The 21,139-nt window shown below is 41.3% G+C and overlaps 1 protein-coding gene across 1 annotated transcript in view; it reads right to left on the reverse strand.

Moving 5' to 3' along the window:
• The window catches only part of PTPRT (protein tyrosine phosphatase, receptor type, T), a 724,687-nt gene that overhangs the window by 603,052 nt on the left and 100,496 nt on the right, over nt 1–21,139 (reverse strand). Inside the window, exon 3 of the mRNA XM_011996484.1 lies at nt 15,664–15,957. Within this exon, the coding sequence (XP_011851874.1) occupies nt 15,664–15,957 (294 nt within the window). The remainder of the gene's footprint in view (nt 1–15,663; nt 15,958–21,139) is intronic.

A 21,139-nucleotide genomic window follows, 5' to 3' on the forward strand; every position in this document is an offset into this window, starting at 1 on the left:
CCAAGAGACTCCCATACCCTCCCTCCCCAATCCATCATTCTTTGGGGTATTGTAAGCTTATACCAGCAATGGTGCTGGAATAATAGGTTAAATATTGAAAAACAAAGCTGAAACCTCACCTTATACCAAAGAGCAAAACAAACCCTCTATTAGTTAATGAGCTAAATATAAGACATGAAACCATTAAAAACGCCAACTTGGTAACAGTTGTTATCACTGAGTGATGCTTTGCTGGATTCTTTTCATTGTTGTGTGTGTGTTTTTATGATTTTCTAACTTCTCTCCAGTGCACACACTTGTCTTCACAACATTCTTTCATGCATGCAACACCTATTTATTGAATCCCTCCAGGTGCCATCCATGATTCCAGGCACTAGTGACCAGAACAGACAAGGGAACGATCCCTGGGGAGTATATAGTCTAATGGAAAGGGCAAGTAATAAACAAATACACACACGGATAAGTAGATGACTATGAATTAGGATAAGTTTGGTAAACAGTGTTTTTTTTTTCTGTTTTTTTGAGACGGAATCTCACTCTGTCGCCCAGGTTGGAGGGCAGTGGCACATGTCAGCCCGCTGCAACCTCTGCCTCCTGGGTTCAAGCAATTCTCCTGCCTCAGCCTCCCGAGTAGCTGGGACTACAGGCGTGTGCCACCACACCTGGCTAATTTTTGTATATTTAGTAGAGATGGGGTTTCGCCATATTGGCCAGGCTGGTCTAGAACTCCTGACCTTGTGATTCGCCTGCCTCGACCTCCCAAAGTGCCAGTATTACAGGTGTGAGTCACTGTGCCCAGCCTTAAACAATGTTTTAAAAGGTTAAAATGGAGAGAAAGGAAGAGGAAGCTAGATCAACAAGGTCCTTTGCAAAGTGACTTTTAAAGGAACATGTAAAGGGCAGTGATGAGTTAACTAGTTCACACAAAACCTTGCTGTAAAATATTTATTTTATGCTGTAGAGTGACCAGTGAGACTAACTGGCATATGGAGCATGATTACATGAGAATGAGGTCAGTGATTAAAAGGGAATAGACACAAGCAAAAAATAGATATTTAACTGGAATATGAGATACATTTCCTATTTTCAAAAGGTTGTTTTCAAATTTCAAAAATGTGCTACCTTTTTTTTTTTTTCAAATATAAAGATGAAGAAGATAAAGAAGTAAAACGGCAGCCATCACCAGAGTAGTTATAGTGGCTGCATCCATTTTCAGCCCTAAGCCCAGGTGGGAAAAGGGTTGGCTGGAAGAGTTACAAGGTTCTAATGATTAAGAAGCCCCAACAAGGAAAATCTACATGGCCATGGGGGATGGAAAATTACTATCTGGTGGATTCCAATCAAACCTCAAGACCCCCTAACTCCCACCCTCACCTCCTGCTACACCTCATCTCAAGAATCTCAGGATGACTTGTGGCTCAAGCCAACAGTGGGTGAGATTTAGAAACAACTGACACTCTGGTTTTCCTCTTTTCTGGCAGGCAGAGTCTTTTTCTCTGCATCAAGCCAGGTTTGGGCTCACTGCTCTGGATAACTCTCCCATTTTTCTCACTGTAGGGAGACCTCTGCATTCCAGAATGGCCAGCAATGGACAGGATGCCCTCGGCTGCCTCTGGCTCAGGCATCATTTTGGCTGAGGCTGCATACCAAGCTCTTGATAGAGTGAGCTTTGTGAACATAGCAAAGGGCTAGCCCCTCGGACTCATGGCAATGAGGATTTTGGGGTTTAATGGTGAGAAGGCCTAGGGCCTAGGTAATGAGAGAGAAAGTGGAAAAAAATAGCATAGTGTCCTCTTAACATCTTGTGCCAGTTGACTCACCTGCAGAAATGCCTGTAAGAGTCTGCTTCGTTCCTTGCCAAAACTGGTTACTACCAATTTGAAACATACATGTAGGTAATATATGGGTAATGAGAGAGAAAGTGAGCCTCTAGGTGTTAAAGTACCAAAAGCTCCAATTTACTCAGCACCTACTAAGTTCTCATCATTGTGCTTAGAGTTCTATGGTCAGCTGGGTCCAGAGCAGGACTCTAGTCAGACTCTGTAGGCCCCAACCTTAGCTACTTCCTAAACTGTGTAACTTGGAGCAAAACACTAAATCTCTCTGGCCGTGGTAGTGACGGTGATGATAGAACCTACCTCATGGGGTTATAGGTTTGCAGGCAAATTCAGTGGGGTAAGCCTTGCAGAGCATTATGAGCCATCATTAATATTAATGAACTGTATTTCTATCCAGTGAGGTAAGCAGCATTATACTAATTAACAGAGGGGGAAACTGATTCACAGAGGTCAAGCAATTGCCCAAGGCTGTCCAGCATCCTAAGGAGTGAATCTGGCTTTACAACTCTGATGGGTCTGAAAGTAAATCCCCTATTTAACTGTCCCTACTCTATTTGAACACTGAGCTTGAAGCTTGGTTTGTATCTCAGGGCTTAGCAAATTTGGGACTGTTTCTGTACTATCCAAAAATGTCAATGATTCACTAACTGTAATAAAAATACCCTCATATAGAGTGTTTTATAATTTATAACAATCATTCACATTCACATTTGATTCCAATGGGTACAACTATTTCTAAATTATATAAACTTTTGTGACTCATAGTCTCAATACCTGTATATATATGTGTGTGTGTGTGTGTGTGTGTTTATATACATACATGAATATACAATACATATATATGGCATGTCTGTCTCTGTACCTATACCCAAGTGCAGATAGATTAAAATACATACTTTAAGAAGGGTTGTTTCCATTCAAAGAAACGCTTTGATCTCAGAATTAGCTGTCCTCCCCCAGCCCCACTTAATATTCAGCTCAATGCAAAAGATGCACAAAGAGGGGCCTGGAAATAGAGTCTGGAGAAAGTTGAACTGCTCTAGGAACTTGAACGAGAAGACTTTGCTGCACCTGTGGGCAATTTGGGAGGGAGGAAGCAGAAAGAGGTGAAAATTTCTTGCCTGTTGAAAGCACTTTTGAAGTCTGAGGAAGGATGAGTTCTATGCTGGGGAGGACGGCAGTGCAGCCCCTTGTACGAGTCCCACCAAACACCAAGAGAAGTTTGCTGCTGCAGGAAACAGCCTTTGTTATGTGGCTTCGGGAGAGCGGTGTGGAAGGGCCCAGGTCCACATTTGGTTCGGTTAGGGGAACCAGAAGAAGTTGATTGATGTTCTAGAATCCAGGGCAGGCAGTGAACAGCAACTCATGTGCTCCTTTTGGAATCTCCATGTGCAGAATTTGAAATGGGGAGTTCTGGTCAATACTTTATAGCTTTCACTGGTAAACTGGCCCCAGCTGATATGTGGTCTGTGTATTTACATTTCACAAAATTGAGACAGTAATTACTTACACTTGTGGTTTTGTACACTTTTTTTTTAAACTTCCTATAGCATGAACGTTAACCCATGCCATTAGATAGATATGCCACGAAAACAGTTTGTAACAACACTAGCAAAGAATTCCACTATGTGTGTGCACCAAAATTTACTTAACTACCCTCTAATTGTTGGTGCATTAAAGTGATTTCCAAGTCTTTGTCCTTATAAATAATGCAGTGATGACCTCTATGTCTGAAACTCTCTTTTGAGCAGCTCTGATTATTTTTCTAGAAAAAAAAATTAGCAAATTGTCCTCTTAATATGCTGTACCAGTAAACTCACCTGCAGAAATGCCTGTAAGAACCTGCTTCATTATTCCTTACCAATACTGCTTATTACCAATTTAAAAAATATATAGGTAGGTAATATTATAGATAAAATGCATTTATTTGATCATCTGTAACACTGGACATTTTTAATATACTTTTTGCCATTCATATTTTGCTTAGCAATTACCTCTTTATGCCTTTAGCCTTTTTTTCTATCAGTGTGATTACATTTTAATGTTAGAGCTCTTTATGTGTAAAGATATTTTATCTCCCTTTTCTCAGTTTCGTCACATATTTTCCCACAACCAGTTTACTCACATGCTATTTGATTTTAGTTAACATCGCATAGAAGATTTTTCTTTTTCTTGTCTTTCTATGTAGTAAAATGTGTAAAACATGACCTCAATGGTGTATTTGCTTGCTTTTAATGAACTGAGAGTCTCTCCCAATAAAAGAATGATATTTTCTTTATTTTTTTCTAGTTTTGCCTTTTACGTTTTTTAACTACCCATAATTTAATTAGCATATGGTAATATATGCAATAAATTCTATTTTTTACAAAGTATCGTACCATGTACAATTTATTAATCATGTACTATTTGATAAGCAATTTTCAATTCATATAAATCTTTTTATTTTTGTAAAGATGCGGTTTTGCTATGTTGCCCAGGCTGGTCTTGAACTCCTGGGCTCAAGTAATCCTTCTGCCCTGGCCTCCCAAAATGTCGTATAAATTTTAAAAGTCAGTTTTGCTATATACTGTATTCATTTCTGGGCTTTAATTATTATAGATTTTATAAATGTTGACATTTCACAGAGAAATCCCCCAATCACTTTTTCTAAGTGCTCTTGACTTCCTTCTCCTGTATTTTCTTTCAGATCAACTTTTAAATTACTTTAAGTTTCAGAATGAATCCCATTAAGATCTTGATTAGAACTGTATTAAACCCATCAATTAATTTGGGGAGAATTGCTCTCTTCACAATATTAAATTTGCTAATCCAACAACATGACATACGGCTGTTTGTTCAGGTCTTGTTTTCTCATCCTCAATAAAATTTTGTAGGTGTTTGTATTTTCATATACATGCTGCACATTTCTTAGTTTACACTTAAGTATTTATACCGTAATTACATTTGAGAATAGGATACATTTTATTATATTTTTATAATGGTTATTACTGGCATATGGCTATTGACTTTTGTTTATTTGCTTTGTGTCTGACCATAGCATTGAAATCTTTTAGTAGTTCCAATAGCTTGTTTTTTTAGTTAAGTTTATTCTCTTAGGCATTGAGGCTATAAGAACATTTTCTTCTGGAAATAAGAAAGTGTCTTTCCATTTCTAGCTTACTAAGAATTCTGATCAGTAATGAAGGCTGAATTTTTTTCAAATCACTTCTTAGCCTCTGTTGAGAGGATAAGATGATTTTTATTGTTTGGCCTACTAATATGAGGCATTACACCAATAGTTTTTCTAATATTCAACATTTTTCATCAACACATTCCTGAAAAACACCCAACTGGGCCATGGGGGCATTATGCGTTGATAATGATTCTGGATTTCAGGAGACAGAGCTTTGTAGCTGTGCAGTTAAGGGTTTAATTTTTAGCTGGACCATTTGAGCAAGTGTGTGGCCTTGGGCAAGTCACCTACCTCTCAGACAGTGAGTGCAGGAATTATACCTACCTCACAAGGTTGCTGCAAGAATTACAAGTAAAATATTCAAAACAAGCTCAACACTATAGGCCTTGCATATAGTAGATACTCCTCAAATTGGCAGCCACTGTTTTCATCACTATAATCACACATTTTCTTTACATTGTCATCTCAAGTGTGGCACAGCTATAAGAGTGATTGAACTCTCATTTTAATATATTTGGGGTGCTATTTTTTAAAAATCCAGTGAGCCTGATAAACAAACACCGTTAGCTTTTACTATCTTTAATGCTTCTCTGTGACTCACTTTTTCTTCAAATTTCAACCCTCAAATTTAGAAGAAATTGAGGGACTACTTGTTGACTTACAATTGTAACTGAATACAGATTTAGTTGCTTGCGGAGTTCAAGTAACAAGAGCAAGATCTGGTAGAAAGAAAGTGACTTTATTCCGGAGCTAGCTGAAGGGCAGTGGTGCAGGCTCCTGCCTCAGGGTGCCACTTTGCTTCTGGGCAGAAAGCAGGGGCTTTTAAAGGAAGGCTTAGAGTGAAGGGCACAAAGGGGAGAGGGTGAGGAAGCACAGGGTCTATGTGACTTTTCAGATTTCTTATCTATCCGGAGGTCTTGCTAGTGCCATCATGGGCAGAGTGAGGTTGTAAATGGAGGCAATCTCCTGTTGGGAGAGAATTCTGGATGTGCCTGGTTTGCTTCAAGATTCGGTCTCGGGAACTTCTAAGTAAATACATAGTTAGACAGGCTTGCTGTGTTGGAAGTGTCTGGTAGAGAAAAGGTAAAGATTATAATTTCATTCCTAAAGAGCTAAGTAGGTGGTGGGGGAAAAGAAAAAAGGTTAAAAAATTCATTTTTTTCCTTTTAAAAATGGGGTGCTCAGTTACACTATTGCACTTCATCTTCTAGGAGGCCCTGGCTCCCTAAGGAGCATGGAGTGGCAGAAAAATCTAAAAGTGCAACTGGATGCCTAATAGGGCTTTTCCTGTTGCTTTGGAATTTTATCTAAGAGTACAAAACCAATAAGCATACAAAATAAATACTGCCACCTTCTACAGAGAAGAGCTGAGGGACTTCCAGCTCTTTCTTCCAGAGAACTAAGAGGTTCCCAAGCAGACTCTCACTCTTCCCTCCAGTGCTACAGTCAGCTCATACAATAATGAGACTTCACGGGTTAGGGGAAGAGAGTCTCTGAAATTATGAATTGTAGGTTTAAAGAGAGAGAGAGCTTTATGCTTTCTTTGCCTCTTTCTTAAGCCAAGGGAGAGGGACTCCAATGTAGCCAAGAGTAGACATCGTGTGACAGTGGGAGGGGAGAGAGGGTCTGCAAGAAGAGGAGATGAACATCTTTTGCCCTCACAGGTGCTTGTCCATCTGCAGATAATTCTTATGGTGTCTCAATCAGAGGCTCCATAACCAAGTATGATCAGAGCAGGTTTTCTCCCTTCTTTAGTTTTCATCTCTCTTCCGTGGTCCTACACCCCAGGGGAAGAAGAGAGTGCCGCAGCAGCAAAACAAGTTGGGTAGGTGATGCAAGAACTGCCAGAACCCCTTCTACACATCTTTCTGAGGAAGTGCTGGTCATAATCCACCTTCTGTGGCTGCCTTCAATCTAGGTTCACCTGCACTGCACGAGCAACTATGCCCCTTCGAGCATGGTGTGGCGTACATGGAAGTACCCTCCTTCCCTAGATCCTCATGGTCTTGAAAATTTCTCCATTGGTCTTTAGAATCCATTAACTCTATGGCTTTGATTCTGGATGGGATAGCGATTCAATTTTCATTTCTATTGGCTACTCTTTCCATGTTCCCCGAAGATTTATGGATCATCTCTCACCAGAATTACAGCAAAGCAGAGATAGAGGTTAGATGTCTGTGTTCATACTATGCTCCTGCCCAGAAGGATGTCCCATTTTACTTCTAATTCAGAACTCTAAGAGTTAGGCCAGGTTATATTCCTCCCATTTTATAAATGGTGCAGCCAAGACATAGAGAAATGAAGAAGAAGAAAAACTCACGAGACTAGTTAACCGACGCTGTTCTATTTTCTGGACCTTCAATTACCTCTTTTTATAATTCTCTGCCTCTACTCTGTCCTAGAACTGCATGTTGCCCTTAAAGACCCTCGCCTGTGGGACCCACTGGCTTCTCAGAGAACACAGAGACCACCTGAGGCTGCTTATTGCAGAGTCTGGACTCACTTCCAATCCCTTTTTGCTCTGGGCTTGAAAGGCCTCGTTCTTACAAGCCTTGGCCTCCTCAAAGAGAGAAGGATCTGCATAACATGGTTCTCCCTCTCACCTGGGACTAGAGATGGTTATAAAAAGGTCAATTCCCATCCCCCTTACCCAATGCCCTGTCATGAAGTACCATCACAGCTACACGTCGAGGACTCCATGGCATGCACACAGCCAGGTATGTCCTGTCTTCCCAGCAGTGATCAGAGCTTGTTGCTAAACCACTACTGTCTAAGAAAGTACAGAGAGTAGCAACTAGAAAAATCCTTCTTAAAACAGGGTCCATCATGCCACAGTGAAGAAAATTAGGTTCTGACATCTTTTTCCCAGGCCTAAGATTTATTTCTAAATAACGTTTATTAAAGGGCCCCTATGTTCCTGGTTCTCTGCAAGGCATATAACTTATCTCACTGAAGCTTTCCAACAAAATCGCACATTATAATATCCCTTAGATGGAAGAAAATAAATTGAGTCACAGAGAGATGGTGTAACACATCCCGGTCACCCAGCTAGCAAGTGCCCAGCTTGAAATAAAAACTAGATTATTTTTGGCTCTAAAGCCTCTATCCTTTTCATTCTATTCTAATGACTACTCTCACTTCATTGAGCCCAGCAATTTGAATTTATCTTTTTTATCCCCCTGGAGAAAAGAGAGAGGTAGACACATATCACTGCAAGTAGAAATCCATAAATATGTAAATAAAATAGAACCTGCAATCAACCCTCAGGTGGAGGGAATAGAGAACCCTCCAAATCAACAACATATGTGGTGTCTCTGACTGTATAAAGCCACTTTTCACTTGGAGAGCTGGGACTCTGCAAGACCACAATGAAGTGGGTTCCCAGGCAAGGGGCCTTTGATTTACACACAAGGGGGATGGGCTAAGATTACATGACTTGCTGGATTGTCGATTTGTGATTCTGTAACTATAATCGGAGTGGCCTGGGGTCTGCTTCAAGCAAAGTTTGGGGGGATAAAAGAACCAGTTTCTGGGGATTAATTGAGACAAATGTGAGTGGCTGAAGACCTGTTTTTGAGATGAGGAAGAATATGTCTCTTGGGAGGACAATTTACAAGTGGGTGTTTCAAGGAGGCCTATTTGAGGGTGACAGTGAGGAAGAGCTTCTTCTATCTAATGCTAGATGATAGTCTTAAGATACCAACAAGCTGGCACCCAAGCCACTGAAAGTGGTACCTGCAGGAGAGGTAAACAGCCAAGTTGGACCCATGTGGTGTCCATATCTCTTGTCATCTCACCTGCTTTCTCCAGTTACTGACCTCGGCATCCACTGCCCTTTGTTCTCACTGTGGACTCCAGATAGTTAATGCTAGCAACCTGCCTACTGCCCCTACTCTTCTAAACCTAATGGACATTCTATGTGTAATCCATCCAGAGTTGTATGATAACCAAGCCAACACTGGGTAGAGGATAACAGTCACCACCCAAGATCTCCAGCAGGGAAATGGTCTGCCATGGAAGAGTGCAAACTTCCCGTCAGAGGCAGCATTCAAGGTGAGGCTGGGTGGGCAACACACAGCTCTTCTAAGACCCAACTTCTATCACAGAATGTCTGCTGTTGGGGATGTGCCAGAGGAAAGCACACAGTGCTCTAGACAAGAGAGTCTCTGAGAGCCCAGACCACAGCATGGACTCTGAAATGGGATTTCCCAGGAGTTGGTGAACAACAAAAGAATATGGTCCACCTTCGAGATGCCAGTTAGTTCTGAGAAGTGGACAAGTAAGACTTCCTATTTTGATATAATTATTCATAATCACAGTATCCATAACAATAGCAGCAACCAATAACGGTTTGGTTCACTATAGGCAGCTAAAGAACATTTTGAGTTTTTGAAGCACTTTGATATACATGATCGCATTTGCTGTCAGACCTATATCTCACAAAAGATGGTGAATGATTAAACTAAGTAAAACAAAACGATAAATAAAAATATAAAAAATGGAGTATCTCAACAGAACAGCACGAAGACAGAGAATTAAATTGCTTTCATCAGTACTAAGAAGTGCCTTTATGCCTGTAATCCCAGCTACTGAGGAGGCTGAGGCAGGAGAATGGTGTGAACCTGGGAGGAGGAGCTTGCAGTGAGCCAAGACCACGCCACTGCACTCCAGCATGGGCAACAGAGCGAGACTCTGTCTCAAAAAAAAAAAAAAAAAAAAGTCCCTTTGATCCTAACGTCCAAGTGAAATCAGGAAGTCCACATGGAAGAAGCAGTTATCTGCTCATCTCTCCTAAGCTCCAGATTTATATATTCCCATCACCTGCTATGCATCCTGACCTCCAACACAACAGATTCAGACCTGAGCTCATTCCCTTTTGTGTTTTTCAGCTCAGAAAACTGTTCCATCACTGTGATGGTTAATAATGAGTGTCAACTTGATTGGATTGAAGGATGCAAAGTATTGTTCCTGGGTATGTCTGCGAGGGTGTTGCCAAAGAAGATTAACATTTGAGTCAGTGGACTGGGAAAGCCAGACCCACCCTCAATCTGGGTCAACACAATCTAACCAGCTGCCAGCGTGGCCAGAATAAAAGCAGGCAGAACGTGGAAAGACTAGACTGGTTTAGTCTACTGGCCTACATCTTTCTCTCATATTGGATGCTTCCTGTCCTTGTACATCGGACTCTAAGTTCTTCAGCTTTGGGACTCAGACTGGCTTCCTTTCTCCTCAGTTTGTAGACAGCCTAGACCTCACCTTGTGATCATGTGAGTCAATACTCCTTAATAAACTTGCCTTTATATATATATATCTGTCCTATTAGTTCTGTCCCTATAGAGAATCCTGACTAATACAACCACTCAACTCTCACTCATCTAAACCAGAAGCATGGGAGTATCAGCTTTGACTCCCTTCTCCCAACCCCACATACCTCGATTCCTATCTGATCATTTGTCCAGGTTCTGGTTTATCTGGCTGGGAGTCTTGCTCTGAACTCCAGCCTACTGGGCTGGGATGCTGCACTACAGGCAAACTCTTGACAATCTCCTCCTTAACCCTTAAGGAGGAGGTATCCTTCAGGTTAAGGGAAGGATACCCTTCCCTTAGTAACCCAGAATTTTCATAATCAATGACCTCTCAGAACTGGCAGAGCCAGAATGCATCCCCACCTGTCTTAGCTGAATTGCCTCTCTAGCATCTTCTGTGCTACACCCAAGCTCGTAGCTTACTGCTGCCAAGTCTCTGCCTGCTACTAGCACGTCCTTACTAAGTCAACCTCTGCCACCAGTGCCTAGCACAGAATTCGGCACAAAGAAAAGACCAAGTAAATGTTTGATAGAATGGAGTGAAACTTTTGTGTAGTAGTTATTTATTCTCAGCTGATCTCCATAGTCACCAACCTCCCTACTACCCGGTGCCACCCTCAAGAGGACACTTGTGAGCAGAGGAGGTCCCCAGGGCTGAAGACTCCATCAAATCCTGTGATGAAGAGTTTCTTTGGCCAAGAGATCTAGCATTTAACTGATTGGTGACCTTGGTCCAACAATTCGGAGTCTGTTTTCCTCCCATCTACATCTCAGAGCTGCTGCAAAGACCAAGCTATGGAATAAACATCCTTCCAAAGAGCCATGTTGGCTCGTCACTGTATATATTAGTCTAAAGTTTGGGTATGAAATAACATCACTCAGCGAGCTCCTTACAGCAGATTTCTAGGCTCAACCCCAGAACTTCTGATGTAGTAGGTCGGGGGACAGATCTGAGAATGTGCATTTCTAACAAGTTCCCAGGGGAATACTTGTCTTAATTCATTTGGGTTGCAGTAACGGAATACCATAGACTGGGTAGCTTTTAAACAACAGAAATTTACCTTTTATAGTTCTGGGGGCTGGAAAGTCCAATAGCAAGGTGCCAGCAGATTAAGCGTCTAGTCAGGGTCCATTTCCTGGATCCTCACATGGTGGAAGACATGAAGGAGCTCTCTGGGGCCTCTTTTATAAGGGCATTGATCTCTTTCATCAGTGTTCTGCCCTGATGACATCATCAGCACCCATATGTGCCACCTCCTAATATCATCATTTCGAGGATTAGAATTTCAACATACGAATTTTAAAGGAACATACATATTCAGTCTATAACAATACCGATGCTGCTGGTCCAGGGACCACACTTTGAGAACCACTGCCCTAGATGATTCTGAGACCATTACTCTTTCCATGCTGATGCTGTCTTTCCTACATGAAGCATGCTATTTCAATGCTTGCCTTTATGTTTTACCTTTTTTGCTGTTTTGTTGGAATCTTAACCCAGCCTCTAAATTCCTCTGGGCAAAAATTATACCTTCCACTCTACATACTCTCTCACTTTCTGTTTTGTAAAATAATAAGTACATTTCCAGCGTGATTAATAATAGAATAGGAAAAGGAGGAAAATCTCAGACTATCAATGCCAATAAACAACACCTACAAATAGGTATCAGCCCTGGAATTCTCTTAAAAATTAATTACCGGGCAAAAAACATTCCACCATCAGTGGTGATACGGGAAGGAAGATTATCTTCTTGATGACACATTTTGTAAAATGTGGATTATTCAAGATTTTAGCTATAACTTAAACACCAACGTTTTTTAAAAATAAAATACCACAATTGCATTTCAACTCAAAATTTTTATACTGATAGCCAGACTATTGTGTTTTCAACAAGTAAAATCCATTACACAGTCATGGCAACAGTTTGCAATAGATTGTAAATTTTTATTGAGATGATCATCTTGCGATTGAATTTCAAAATGTATTATATGATCATCAGCAAATAAGTCCACAGGGGCTGCTAAAGTACTTTGAATATCATTTATAAAGATCAAAAACCCTGGAAACTCTTACATTTACCCTGTGGAAAGAGAGAAGTCTCATCAGTAGGATCAAATCAATTATTTTTATGGATGAATATTGCATTGCAAAGCTGAGATAAGGTATTACCCAGTTTAATAACATATCATTATATCCTTTGAAAGTAGTAAGTTTCATAATCAGGTTTCAATGAGGAATTTTACCAAAGGCCTGTTTTGAAAATAATCAAGAAAATGGCATCTCTGTTCAGCATAGTGGTTGAATAACCTTACAAGGAATATTTTCAAGCAACGAAAATACCTGGGTTACATACTACCACAATACATCACTGAGATACTTAAGAACAGTTACAGCCAATTCCACTATAACTCTTGCTTTGAAAATGCAAATTTGTTCCAACATAATTAATATATGAAAGGGCAATTTGAGAATAACACGAATTCCGCATTTGCTTATGTGTGATTTTGTATGTGAGAAACATTAGTGAAGAAGAAACCTGCACCCAGCAGAACTGAGCCACCTAGGAATACAAGCATACACACAGTTCCAACCCTTACCTGCCCCCTCAGCTCACTACCTGTGTTCTGAGCTACACCTTTTCCCCCAGTTTCAGACAGCTTTCCTTCCACCACTTCATAGTCACTCACAGGCTGTAACCTCCCTGATGCCCACTTCCACAGCAAACTTCAGGTCTTTTTCAAGGTAACACACCATCTGTGTTGAGTATCCTTTATCCAAAATGCTTGGGACCAGAAGTGTTTCAGATTTCAGATTTTCTTGAATTTCAGAATATTTGCCTATACCTACTAAGATATCTTGGGGATGGGACCCAAGTCCAAACACAAAATTCATTTATGTTTTATATATATATATCATAGGCAATCTTATATAATATTTTAAATAATGTTGTACATGAACCGAGTTTGTGTACATGGAACCGTCAGAAAGCAGAGATGTAACTGTCTTAGCCACTTATGTGGACAATTCTGTGCTTGTCTGTCATCACCATAATTCCTGACTTTCAATGTATATGCCATTGATAAGAAATCATCTTCTTATGCTTATTCACACAAAAGTGCTTAACAGTAAAAAAGAATAAGTGATATATCATTAATACCATAAAAAATTAATGTGTTCAGGTTAACTGAGCAGCACAGTAGCCTCAGCAGATACCTGGATCAGCTGTTGAACGTCAGCAACAAACATCCTGGCTTTCAGTCCTCTCCCTGTGATGTTGTGCTTTGATGAAGAGTTCGTACACCCTGCATTTTATTGTTTTAGATGAGAACAAACATCAGAAGCAGGTGAGGAACCAGGAAGTGGATCCTCTAGGGAGAAAGAGGCATTCTGCTCGATGGCTTTTAAAAATGTTTCCTCCAGAGTCATCTGCCTCGTTAACAAGGATTTTTGTCTTAGATGTCTCTGATTTTATAAATTGACAAGGTTTCCTGTTCTGCTATGAATGCATACTGCTCCAGTCCTTCAATAAGCTCATCACCAATGCTTGCAGTGTCATCTACAGGCACTTTTTCTGCAGTGTTAACAATGTCATGTTCATTTGTTGTATCGTGTTGGCACTCAGTAAGTTTCAAATTTTGGAGCATTTTGGATTTCCGAGGTTCAGCTTAGGAATACTCCACCTGGATGGATGCACTTCTTGGCCATTTCACATGCATAAAATTGTGCCGCAAGTTTTACTAGATTCCCCTCTTTTTTGATGTGTCACTAGGGAAGTATGGCCCTCCAGCCCCATTTTTTCCATAATCCCTGTGGTTTTTATTTCATAACTTGATATACTGTGGTGATTTTTAAGGACCTATATATCAGGTTATGGCAGAACTGTATGCACTTTCCCTTGCTGTTTGTTCCACGGTTCCTGTACTGATGGTTCCTTCCCCTCCACCCAGATGCCCCCAGTGACTCCTTTTTGTTTTCTGAAACCCATGCTGCCTGCTTTCCTGAACCACACCCGCTTCCACTAGAACATCCCCAGCTGTATATACAATGCTCTCTCTCTGTCTCTCTTTATTCATCATGATGTGGCCAAAAATCAAAGGCTGAGAATCAGAAAATCTAAGTGTAATTGATGACCATGCCACTGGCCATTCTATGACTTTAGACAAAGAGTTTAAAAGCACTGAGTCTCTTTTCCTTTGTGTATACATGAAATGTAAGTTCGTACAGCAAAAGGTTACTTGGAGTGAAAAAAAGATATAAATAAGGTAATTTGCAACAAATAAACTGCAAGTTCTTTTAATTTCTTGAGTTGCATCCAGTGCCAGACCATCTCAGATACAGTGAGACACGCATTGTTAGCCAATAGCCCCTGATTAGAAATGCAGTAGAAGCCAGGAGACCTGGGACACAGTTGGATCCAGAGAATCTCTCCTCTTAGACACAATCTCCGCCAGCAAACTCTTACATGGCATCCAGAAATATCAGAGAGACAGGTGTAGTCAGCAGCCCACAGAGATAGAGTGGAATCCAGAGGACCCTCAGAGGAATAGTCCCAATCCAGACTCTTAGGTAGGGATAGGAGCCTCCAGGGGCTACAGAGGCAGGAAGCTCTTAGGGATTAAGGCAGTTTCAGAAACAATTCAGAGATACTGTGAGAGCCAGGAGGCATTTAAGACATGGTTGGCAACAGAAGCCCCTCGGAGACAACTCTAGAATTAGGAACCATCAAGAAAATTGTCAAAACCAAGAGTCACAGGCCCAGCTCAGGGAGCCTCAGGAACAATGTTAGAATTAGAAACACATTAAAGATACAACCAAAACCAGAAGACCGCAAGGACATAGTCTAAATGAAGCCTTCAGGGTGCATAGTCAGAGCCAGGAGCCCTCAGAGACACAACCAGAGCCAGAAGCCCTCAGAGAAACAGCGCCAAGAACCCTCAGAGAAACACGGCCAGGGCCCTCAGAGACACAAAACCAAGAGCCCTCAAAGACATTCTTAGCATTAGAAAGCCTCAGACATATAAATGGCAGCAGCAGTTCTGGGAGACACAGAGCCAGTGTGTCTCATCAGAAACACTATTAGATCCAGGAACCTCCCATGACCCAGCTAAAGTCAGGAGGTTCTCAGAATCACAGTCAGAACTAGAAAGTCCCCAGAAATGCAACCACAGCCAGCAGGTCCTCAAAAAAAAAAAACCAAACCTTGATCCTTTTTTATCCACAATAGGAAGCACATTCACATTCAAAGAAAATTAGGAATTATTTGTCACAGGAAGGTAAGAGGAAGGCCAGTCTTGGCAACAGCACGGCTTCTCATAATGGAGCCTGGAAAAAAAAAAAAAATCTTACCTGCACACTTGGTCCTGGTGGTGAGGGGAGGCCCTGGCGGTCCGGTACCCCCCTCACCTGGTCGTGTGAGGAGCACTCGGATCTCATACTCAACGTCGGGGTCCAGATGCCACAGCTTGTAGTTGGGAGAGTCGACTATGTGGGTCTCCGCCCAGGTGCCTGTGGTGGTGCGATATTCCACTTCCTTCAGGATGATGGGGCCATCCCCGATGATGGAGTTGGCATTTGGCTTGATCCACAGGTATGTGGCCCCCACAGCCAGCAGCTCTGGGGGAGCAATGGGCGTGGGAGGCTCTGTAAGACAAACAATCAACAAAAGACTGTCAGACTCAAATGATTTACAGAGCAGACTCCGAGCACATGATGACAAGGCATAGAATTCACAACATAGCCACAAAAAATTGTCAGAAAACCCTTTGGATTTTATTTTATTTAATAATTTTAATTTAATTTGTTTGAGATGGAGTCTTGCTCTGTCATTCAGAATGGAGTGCAATGGGGCCATCTCAGCTCACTGCAACCTCTGCCTCCCTGATTCAAGCAATTCTCATGCCTCAGCCTCCCAAGTAGCTGGGATTATAGGCGCCTGCCACCACAGCTGGTTAATTTTTGTATTTTTAGTGCAGATGGGGTTTTACCATGTTGGCCAGGCTGGGTCTTGAACTCCTGACTTCAGGTGATTCACTCACCTCAGCCTCCCAAAGTGCTGGGATTACAGGCATGAGCCACCACGCCCGGCCTGAAAACCCTTTTTAAATCCCATTCATGCCCTACTTTAAGGGTTTGCATGTAAGTACCTGAATCAGTATTTCTTCAGTAGCTATATTCAACACCTACCTTATCTCCTTTATTTAAAGGCACGAAAGAAAGAAGGCCATGTGAGGAAATGGTTTTCCCAGAACACAGCAAAGCTGCTGGGTGAATACTCTGTTTTCTAGCCTCAAAGGAAAACCTACTTTTGCTGAAGTGAAGTTTGGCACAAAACCCAGGGGAGCCTAAGGTCTACAAACATTTCTTACACAGAACACATAGATTGTTAGTGGAAGTTCTTTCCAAAGGGTGATAAGAGCCTAAGTAGAAAAGGAATGATGGCACAGCAAGAATTCAGCTTCTGCCTCAACCCCAGCAGGTTTCTTCCAGCAGAGAAAGTCATGGGTCACAGCGGACTCAGCAGGAATGAGGGGTCAAAGGAAGAGTCATGCTGAGTTTTCTTGCATCTGCTCTGTGCTGCCACCTCTCTTCCACTGAGTTCCACACAGTCAGCTAAGTAGACTAAAGGTTCAGCAGGCATGAATTGTGGACTCTTCCTCGCAATTATTAGCCCATGGCAAAGCTACAAAAATTAACGCTTATCTTGTACTTCTTACGTACTTTAAAATCTCACACATATCATTTCATGTAATTCTTGGGACAATATCATCACCTTCACTTTAATGGAGAAAAACAAAACAAAGCAAAACAAAACAGAGAACCTAAGAAATCAGGTCACCTAACCAAGGTCATGGAGAAGGTAGCGTAAGATGCAACTTACATCTGCATGACTTCCTGGACCAACCTGCACCAAGGAAGGCTGTCTGCCTCTTAATATTCATCTTTAAAAACATGGAACTGAATATATTGGTTATTTTTATTTGTAGTAAAAACGGCAGAACAATAAAGAAAACAGAAGAAAGAGAAAATATGAGAAGAAATGGAAGAAAATGGAGAAAAATGGAAGAAAGAAAATATCTCTACCATCCAACATAGCCATTTTTATTCCTCCATGTTCCATTACAATGTTTATTTATGTACTGACACATTTTTTTGTGTGGTTATAATAACACATAGACCCAATGTAGATTCATTTTTCTTCCTTCACTTATATTGTAAGGATTTTTTTTTTTTTGCATACACTGCTCGAGCTTTATCATCACTGTCTTTAATATTTACAGAACAATCCATCAGGTTACCACACTAAGCATTCACTGATTGCTGGATACGTGAGTTGTTAATGTTTTGCTAGGATAAATAATGCTACAATGAACATCTTTGTGCAAATGACCTCAGTCTGTCTTATCTTATGTTTTCTTAGGACCAAGGATATGAACAAGAGGAAACAAAGAGTAGAACAAGGAAGAGGAGAAAGGGGAGGCACAGAGGAGGCACATGAGGGTGGAATACAATGTGCATTTGTTTGAGAACATCTCACTTGTAGAGGGCCTCTGGTTTATTCGCATGGATAGAAGGCAGGTATACATTTTAGCTTGGAACTCAGGTAAGGGCTTTGAGATAGAGACGCACTCAGCACTTCCCTTCTAATTAATTACCTAGAAGCAAAGATTCTCTAGAAACAGAATAATTGCTAGGAAACAGAGGTGGACAATATTTTCTCAATGTGACTCGAAACAAATCTTAAGGGACAACTCCAGATTGCCTCTATTATAGCCTGCCGTTTGGTCAGAGAAGGAAATTAAGCAGATTAGTCAAGCTAGATGCTTTTCTTTACAAAGCCATGGAGGTTATTACTCAAGACCTTGTTATCTCAAAGGTGTTTGCAAATTGATTTTTGGATAATTTGTTGCAGGTAGAGAAGTTAGGTTGGCAGGCAGATAATTTCTGAGCTCATCCTTTGTGCATGTTAAATATATGAACCCTTTGATTGTCATTATCAACTCCCCAGAGCTCCCATCAGTCTCCAGAGAAGCCCCAGGGGTGATCTTTTGCAGCTCTCTGATGACTCTGCCCAATTCCTTAACATAATTATTCACAGACTAGACCTCTATAGAATTAAGAGCAGCAGACTTCAACAGTTTGGGTGCTGAGGGAGTGGCCCCATTTAGTTCTTTTCCATCGACTTTTCACCATGGTTTTCTGCTCTCCTATTTCAGACAGCAGTATTCAATTGCTGATCACCCGAAAGAAAATAAAGTATTAAATCTTTCCAAATGGTTAGCTTCTTTTCATGTATTTCTAATGGCATGTGCAAGTATAGTAACAAACATCCCCTTGAGTATATAAATGTCCCTTTCTCAAATGACTTGCGACTTCACACATTTGTGTGCAGATTAGCCACGTGGTTACCTCTCCGTCCATCCCCTCAAGAATAGACCACGTAAGTTTAATCACAGTGTTTCCTCTATGTGGCACCAGGGAAGCCATCAGATTATTGTGTGCTTTATTCTTTTCTTTTTTAATGATCAACTGATTTATAATTGGCATTGTTTAGAAGGCACAGGTACTGGTGGTTCAAAGAGAGAGAAGCAAAAATATAGTACAGAATGATTTTTTTGGTAAGCACACATTATTTTACAAATACATAGAAAAAGCCTATTCTATTTATATCAGTTCTCTAAGATGAACTCTTCAAGAAGACAGTATAGGAAATGTACAGGGCCATCCAGTCCAATGGCCAGAGTCATCAGGAAGGAAAAGGAAACCCCCGTGTATCTCATTTGCCAGACAGAGCACTGTGCGCATGAAATCTAACGCAGCCAAGTAAATCAGTGATAACGAAGTGTAATAAAGTCATGATGGGGGTGGCAGAGGCATTTCTGAAGCCTGTGAAATGACCTAATCTGGTCTAGAGGTTACGGAAGCTCTTGCAGACAGCGCTTAGGGGAGTGTTCTGCTGGGACTGCTCATGTTGAGTCTATGAAAAAAGAAAAATTCCTGGGGGTCTCCTAGCTCTGAGTTACTTGGGATAGACTGGTAAACAATTAAAACGATGTCCCCTGTACATTCATTCATTCACTCATTCTATGAATGTCGAGTCCCTGCTGCTGGTCACACTCTGTCCCAGGCGCAGACACAATCTTGGCTGCATGGAGCTCACCTTCCAGCCTTCACTCAAGGATTGACACAAAGAAGTCAGGAGAGAAGGAAGCTGACTCAGAAGATGTTGAGAAGGAGGGCATCCGAGAATGGAGAGGCCCTGGGAGCCAGACCTAGGTAGGAGATTATGGATCCATAAAGCGATACACATATACAAAATGGATTACTGCTCAGTGAGAAGAAATGAACCAGCTGCAGATGCAGACACACACAGCAACATGAGTAAATCTCAAAAAAAATTCATGCAAAAGAAAAATAAAAGAAGAATGCATGATGACCCCACTTAGGTGAAAAATTCAAGAACAAGCAAAACTGCACTATGGTGATAAAAGCCAGAAGCATAGTTACCTAGCAGGCAGGTACTGACTGGGACAGAGCCTGAGGGAAGTTTCTGGGATGTTAGAATGTTCTCTATATGCTGATTTGGGTAATTAAATAATAGAAATCAGAACAGTGTTACTATAAGGGACATGACTGCCTGAAAGAAGGCATGAGAAAAATTTGGGAGGTTATAACCATTTCTGTATCTTAACCAGGGTTATGTAAGACTCATTAAACTGTGAACTTAAAACATAGGTATTTTTATGTATATAAGTGATACCTTAAAAGTTAAAAAAAAATCACAAAAATATGGATATGTGACTCACTAGGTGAAGAGAATGCCACTAATTACTTGAAACTGAACCCCAGAAAGTTGGGAGAAAATTAGCCTTTACTTCTATACCATTCCCTCCTATCAGCACCATCAGATGCTTGAATTCCTAACAGTTTTCCTAACAAGAGGTTGTTCAGGCACACACCAGTTTCTTATTCATGAGCCTTTTCACATCTAACGCAACCAACGCCCTCTCCTTACCAGACTCCACAGCATCATCTGTGCAAAGCCAGGAGTAAGTAACATCTGATGGCACCCTCTGTTCATGAAGTTTGCAACCAGACTAAGGAGGAGGAAGTCTTGCCTTCAGGGAGCTGAGGCCTGAGCTGGGTGATGACATCAGTGCCTTCCAGCCAGGCATCAAAGCACTGCAAGGACAAGGATTCCAGGAGCCATCCATGAGGCCTGGGCAGCAGCAGCCCTGAGCTTCCAAGGCTCTCCTTCAACATGTAGATGGTGAAGTGACCTCTTCATGTAATTCTGCCTCATCCTCAGGCAGCAATCTCCAGAACAATTCTGTCTTTCTTTTCCCTGCTGTGAGCACTTGTAACAGTTTGACTCCCCAGAAATTCCCACAGAGAGCAAAAGTGTTTCAAATAGCTGGAGACAGAGCTGTGCGCATGTATTGTCTGCTCCAGACAGAAATCAAACATTTTGAGAAAAACCAAATGTTACTAAGATGTGAAGTGAGCCTTGATATGATTAAGGTGAGCATAACCTGGCCTCCAACACTTTCCACCACATGCCTCACGCTACCTGATCACCGTTTTAATTGCATTTCTATTCACTGACCCTCTAGGTCTGTGGGAATGCCTCCACCCACCCAACGCTAGCCACCAACACAAACCCATTCATATACAGATAGAAGCACAATTGTGCCATTCTCATTTCCAGACTTCTTTTGTCTGTGCCATTTTTCCCAACTAGAATGGCTTTCCTTTTACTTGTTTGTTTGTTTTTTGTTTTGTTTTGAGACAGAGTCTTACTCTGTCACCCAGGTTGGAGTGCAGT

Source organism: Mandrillus leucophaeus, unplaced genomic scaffold (genome assembly GCF_000951045.1).
Source record: "Mandrillus leucophaeus isolate KB7577 unplaced genomic scaffold, Mleu.le_1.0 Scaffold516, whole genome shotgun sequence".
Lineage (NCBI taxonomy): Eukaryota > Metazoa > Chordata > Mammalia > Primates > Cercopithecidae > Mandrillus > Mandrillus leucophaeus.